General features: G+C 40.2%; 1 protein-coding gene across 1 annotated transcript in view; it reads left to right on the top strand.

Moving 5' to 3' along the window:
• The first annotated feature begins 2,720 nt into the window (after positions 1-2,720).
• Vwde (von Willebrand factor D and EGF domains) overlaps positions 2,721-6,713 on the top strand; it is a 65,488-nt gene continuing 61,495 nt past the window's right edge. The window contains 1 exon segment of the mRNA XM_005388152.1: positions 2,721-2,776. Within this exon segment, the coding sequence (XP_005388209.1) occupies positions 2,721-2,776 (56 nt within the window).

Raw genomic sequence — 6,713 nt, 5'->3', positions numbered from 1 at the left:
TTAAGTAAAATGAACCACACACAAAAAAGGAAGTTCTCGGGAATTTACTTCTACTCAGAATCTGTAAGAGTCACTTGAGGGCCGGGTAAGGTGGTGCATGCCTGTCACTCCAGCACTTGGGAGGCTGATGTAGGAGGATTCTTGCAAGTTCGAGGCCAGCCTGGGCTACAAAGTAAGCTCAAGCCCAGCCTGAACTGCATAGGTTAAAGAGGAAAAAAAAAGAGTCACTTGAATTCACAGAAGCAGAGTTCAGAATGGTGCCAAGGACTAGGTGTGAAGAGCAGAGGATGAGGACATTTTGGTCAAAGAATATGAAGCTTTGGTTAAGCGAGATGAATTAGATTCTGCAAATCTAATGTGCAGCATGTCAATTATAATTAATAACATTGTATTTTATGCTTTCAATATACTAAGGCAGGGGGCTGGGGATTTAGCTCAGTGGCAAAGCACCTGCCTGGCAAGCGCAAGGTCGTGAATTCGGTTCCTGGTACCAGAGAAACCCCCCCCAAAAAAAAATATACTAAGGCAGTGTATCTTAAATATTCCCTCTATGAGGAAAAAGGAACTCTTTGAGGACAGAGATGTATGTCTTCTTTTTGTTTTTGTTTTTGTTTTTTGTTTTTCTTCCGGTACTAGGAATTGAACTCACAACCTTGCACTTGCCAGACAGGCGCTCTGCTGCTGAGCTAAATCTCCAACCCCTGAGGACAGATATGTAAATTAACTTGATTGTATGGTATACGTACAATGCGTATCTGTCTCAAAACACCATGCTGTGTACTTTAGGATAAGGAAATTTAATTTGTCAGTAATACCTCATTAGAGATGTGGAAAAACAAAAATAAATGACAGCAACATATAATAAAATATAAAATAAAGAAGCGGGACAAAATTATCAAAGACAGAGAGCTTTTTATACTTCTGACTTCCAGAAATGTGAGATTGTAAGATGAGAAAGTCAAGTTACAACTATGTGTTGTTTTATATCACACATTTGTAGGAATTTCTTAAAATAGCAACTGAACTCTAACAGGATTTGAAAAATTAGGAAGCGTCCTCTAGAGTACTTGAATTACAAATACTTATTTTTATATTTAATTTATAAAGAAAACACCTCAAATCCATTGGGATATTTTTGATGGGTTGATGTTTGAATTTAGAGTATAACAAAGTTAGAATCAAAGCCTCATTCCACCTTCTAATATGAGCAGAATGCTATTCCTTAAAAGTCCTTATCTTACATTCATTCCTGCCGGGGATACAGAACGACAGTGAACAAGAGTCCTGCTTGCCACCCTTTCCACACTGCCATGGAGAAAACATCTAAGAAACAAGGATATAGGCTGAACATCCTATTTTCTTTATATTGCTAAAAGAGAATAAAAGCTGGGCATGGCAGTACACACCTGCAATCCCAGCACTCTAGGAGGCTGAGGCAGGAGGGTCAAAAGTTAGACCCTAGCCTGGGTAGTTAAGAGTGAACAAGACTCTGTAACAGAATATAAATAAACAAGAAATAAGGTGTTGAAGATGTAACTCAGTGCAAAAAGCCAGGTTCAATTCCCAGGAAAAAGATTGATAGATAAGATAGACAGATAGATAGATAGATAGATAGGTAAATAGATAAGACAGATTAGATTGGTGATCGGTAGGAAAGAAATAAATAGTATAATCTTAAGTAATGACCTGGAATAAAGAACCAATTTAATTTTTAAATTAAATTAAATTAAATTTTTTATTTTAAAGAGAGAAAAAAACCAAGAACAAAACCAAAACAACAAAGACAATAACAAAACAACACAAAAGCAATAAAAATGATACAGAATTTCAAAATAAGATGATAGGAAATTAACAATAGTTGTTATATTGTATATTGTTATCTTCAAAGAAATTGCTCAGGTTACCAGATGTAAGTATGCAAGATTGATCAAACAAGTAAACATTAACTTTTCCTTTCCATAAATCACTAGAAATTAGTGGTAAAATTCTCTTAGCTGTCATATATATATATTTCCCTTCCCTTTCTCTTTTCCCCCATCCCAGCTGTTCTTTCCTTTAAAAAAAAGATAAACATAATAATGAAACCGAGTTTCAAAACAAGTTATTAGGACAGGTACAACAGTTAATGCATTGTGTACTGCCCTCCTCCTAGAAGTTATTCAAAGAAGATATACGTATGCTATCCTGAAAAGACCCAATTTCAAAGGAGAATTTGATAGGTGAAATTCACCTGAGACCTGCAGGATAAGCGAGGAAGCCACCAAAGGCAGTGCTATATTTGCTTTATTTTGGAAAGTGATATTTGTCCGGTGAGTTGAATCACAGCACGTGAGGACAGCTGGGGACAGAGCCGGGCAAGCGGAAAAGGTAAGTATTTGAATCTGAAGAGCTAGGCAGAAGCCAGGTGTCACGGTGATCGCAGAACTGTTGGTACTGTTACCCGTTACCAATACGGACTCCTGAAACATGGACTCCTGAAACATGGCGTGGAGCCCTGATGTTGTTTACTTTCAGCTCATCTTGGCTGACGGATGGGAGCGATGTAGCCCGGCTGAGGCCCCACCCAGGCGCAGACAGCAGGGACGCAGCTGCCCTGCAGTGCCCCGCAGGGGTCCTGGGGGGAACGGGACCAGCACCGCGCAGGAAGGATACAGAGCAACTGTGCTACTGAATTTCTTCTTACTCCAAGGGGAGGGCTAAACACAGAGGCAGAGCCGTGAATGACAGAGGGGAGGAGGCCTCCCACGGACGGAGTCCTGCTCATAAACCGGCGGAAGTGGGCAGGAGCAGCTTCCTCTCTCCTCTGCTGTTCCTTTTCATCCCCCGTTCAACCCTGAACAAGCACCAAACAAACCTCAGAAGCATCTGTTTCTCAGTAGCACCCAGAACAGGGAAAACCAAAGGAGAGACCCCGTTTCAAGGAGCTGTCGGAGGAAAACCAAATGAACTATTCACTTGAACTCTTCTTTCAAACATTATGATTTGTCCATAATTCAAAGAAGAAAGTGTGTCACGAGTAAAACAAGTTTTTGTAATGCAGATCTCGGAGCTTCTTCTTTTCAGCTATGAATTTATTTTCTTCTTTAACAGATTTAAGTAAAACTGGTTCTCGATTCATCCAGATTTTTCTCATTAATTTGTAAATAATTAAGAAACCATTTGAAATGCAAGAAAAGAAAAGGAAAGGGAGGAGGTTTGGCTTATGCATGAAAAATAAAGACAGGGCATATTTGGGTACCAGCAAATCATACCTCTGTCCCTCCAGGAGCTATCTGTTACAGTCTCTGTAACGGACCACAATGAAATCGTTAATCATTGTAGGTAGTCCTCAGACTACTTGGGAAAAAAAACCAGCTATGATATGTCAGTCTTTCTAATGTGGCATTATTTTCCTGTAGAGGATACTGAGTTTATCTGCTGATTCTTGCAACTGTGGAAATGATAAAACCATACTCTTCCTTACAACTTTTTGATGAATGGGCTTTTGTGGTCAGACAACTAGTCTATGTCCTTTCCAACAAATGATTCTAGACAGCTAAGTTAGGTAAAAGTATTCTAGGCAGTCAGACAGGGCCAGGCCCTCAAGGGAGTCAGTGCAGAAGATGAGAACATATTACAGCCGTGGCTGAGGGCCAGACATCAGACAGGGATGGGGTGGATGGGTTGGGGATTGCGCTCACGTGGTCCAGTGAAGTCTCGGCAGATGTGGGGTCACCTCGGTGGGTGGCCAGGACCCCCTCATTCATCTCTTGCTCAAAAGGTCCTTCTTCTTTCCAGGGCATTTGCTCCCTGAGCTGCTTCCCCATTGGACCAATATTAGCTAAGTGGCTGTACTCATAATCTTATTGGTGGGTCATAGTTTTGCCACGGGTTGTACGTACCTTGTGATTTTGTACCCACCTGCAATTTTGCTGTATAAAACTTCTTCTGCAAAGCGGGGTCCACAGAACCCATTTTTCGTGTTCCCCTCCTGTCTCTCAATGTATAGCTGTCTTTCTCAATAAATATTTCCTACTCTTAACCTTCGTTGTTCCTTACAATTCATTCTTCTGTCTTGGGGAACACAAATGGTATCTGATGTCTAGCAAGTTGGGAGCTACTTTTATGTCCCCCATATCAAGATGATTGTAGTATTTAAATATAAATCGTGATGGTATTTTCCTATTTCTCCCTACCAACTGCATAAGCACAAGCAAATATTAAATAATTTCCATGGTTTATATTTTCTACTGATGTTGACACTATTTTTTCAATGGTAAACAACAGAGAAACAAATTCAAAGTCACTTCAACACAATTCATAGACTGTGTATTGGGACTCTCTCATGGAACTCCAGAGCAGGAAGCACAGGGAATCCTCCAAAGGTTCTGGAGGGAGCCCAGGTTGGTGGTGTATGCCTGTAACCCCAGCACTGGGGAGGCTGAGGCAGGAGGATCATTTCGAGTTTGAGACCAGCCTGGGCTACAAAGTGAGCTCAAGGCCAGCCTGAACTGCAGAGCAAGACCCTGTCTCAAAAAGATAAAAAAAAAAAAAAAAAGAAAAAGAAAAAAAAAGAAGAAACAAAAATCAAAGATTCTGGAGCCATAGAGGAGGAAGTCATCAGGAAGTGGGATCTCTTTCTTTCCGCCTGTTTTTATTTCTCTCTTCCTCTGTGTGTCTCTCTCTCCAAACCCTTGCGCACGTGAGTGGTTTCCTGTCTCTCTGTCGCTCTCACCCATTTCTCCTGGATACCCTCCCCACCTTTCTTCTCTCTACAGATCAACATTCCCTGTTCTGCCCCAGCCAGAGCCAAATATGGCTTCGTTTCTGCTCTGAGTTCACTTGCGTTTAGCTCAAATAAGCACACAACCAACCCTGCCGGCCTTTCATTTCCAGGCAAAAGAATTTACTGTCCCACTGGGGCTGGCGCTGCTCCCTGGGTGGCTTCAGGAAGAAGCAAGACCTCTCTCATTTACCAACACTTACGAACAATTCACGTTAGGTAATAGAGTGTTTTCTGAGTGAGCTAGCTCCAAGAGATGCAGTGCACTGTAATAGAATGATGCTGAGGAGCACCTTTGTAATAAAGAGATAAGGAAAAGGTTTAATTATGGAGGTTTTAACCCTTGTGTCAATAATAGTGAACTCTTATATTCAGTCACAATAGCTACTCAGGACCACACACTATTCCAAGCCGCTCTCTCTCTTTCTCAATCTCTCTCTCTCCCTTAAGCCCTATTTTATTCCTTACACAAATAACATACATACTACTCTTATGATTCTTAAACTCTATGGGGTAAGGAATATCGTTGTTTTGGTTGTACAGAAAAAGAGATTAAGGGGATGAGTGTGCTGTTCAAACAGACAGGAAACTGGCTACAGGTCTAGGAGTGGAGCCAGGACCCTGTGTGCATAGCTACTGGAACATTCTAGCCTCTGAATTTGGTATTTTAACCTTAAAGGCTCATCACTATTTCTTATTTTTATTTTTTTTTTCATCACTACTTTTTAAATGAACCTACAACACCCGAACTATTCTCTTTTCTAGGGAAATCATCATCCGAAATTTTCTCCTGCAAAGTTTGCTTTCCATTCAAGCTGTGTACATTGTACTTAGCATCCTTGATTTCACTTCTCCCAGACATTGTTATTTCCCCGCCAGTGACATTTCCTGAATTTTACAAATACTGTCGGTCTCTTTAATGAGGGTATCATGTAGATGTTTTTCTTCTTTTCAAAAATAAGAAATGTAAAAAAAAAAATTTACATCTTCTACCAATTTCTGATTAACCCTACTAGATACAAGGTAGAATACCATTTTTATTACTTTTTGGTTTTCTTTAATAGTCCTATGTTTAGTACATTCTTGGGGATCAAAGGCAGTTTAGGTAAATTTTTCACTGAGAGCTGAAAAATACTTGTTAGTTTTTTTCCTTCCTAATTCAGTTTATACGATGGAAAATTGGTTTTTGGTGTAAGTATATTATAAATTCATAGACTGGTCGTTGTAAATTATACATTATAAACTCATAGACTGGTTGCTATAAATTGAAAATTTAAGGGAAATATAAGAAATACGAGTATATAGACTTAAACCTTGTGTTTGACAGAAGTCAGATACATGATTTTATCCTTCAAGAAGGTATGAAAGTTTATATTTCTGTAGCTACCGCTAACAATTTACAAAAGATGTGCTCTGATTTCATCCTAACTAAAACTGTTATTTTATCCTCGATTTCACAAATACACGCAGAAAACTGATGTTTACTTTTCTGCCTCAGTTTTATGAAGACTGTATAAGCTGAAACCAAGGTTTATACGAAGAAATCGCTAGGTTTCCACAATTTCACATGACATTGCCCTTCCCCGTGTGGACTTTAATATGAAAACTGCCTGGCCACGCCTACGGAAAAACTAAATTTCACTTCCATCCTAGAGAATTGGGCGGCCTTGCAGCAAGTCAGAGGGAGCTGGATTAAGCTCAGCGGCACAGCGCCTGCCTGGCAAGCGCAAGGTTGTGAGTTCGATTCCCGGTACCGGAAAAAATAAACCAAAAAAAAAAAAAAAAAGGTAGCTGCAAACAAGTGCTATTAACACCGAGAGCTTATTTTCCAAACAGGTTGCTACTTCCAGTTTTTGAGCCGGGTTTTGAACTCGTAAGTGGTAATTCCCGCCCAAATAAAGCAGAGCTCTAACCCTCTGAAAGACACTCTGCGCTGGGGACGGCCGTCCTC

Source organism: Chinchilla lanigera, unplaced genomic scaffold (assembly GCF_000276665.1).
Source record: "Chinchilla lanigera isolate Chin_1 unplaced genomic scaffold, ChiLan1.0 scaffold00031, whole genome shotgun sequence".
Classification (NCBI taxonomy): Eukaryota; Metazoa; Chordata; class Mammalia; order Rodentia; family Chinchillidae; genus Chinchilla; species Chinchilla lanigera.
Note: the sequence above shows the minus strand (reverse complement) of the source record. Positions and strands in the feature narration are given on the sequence as shown.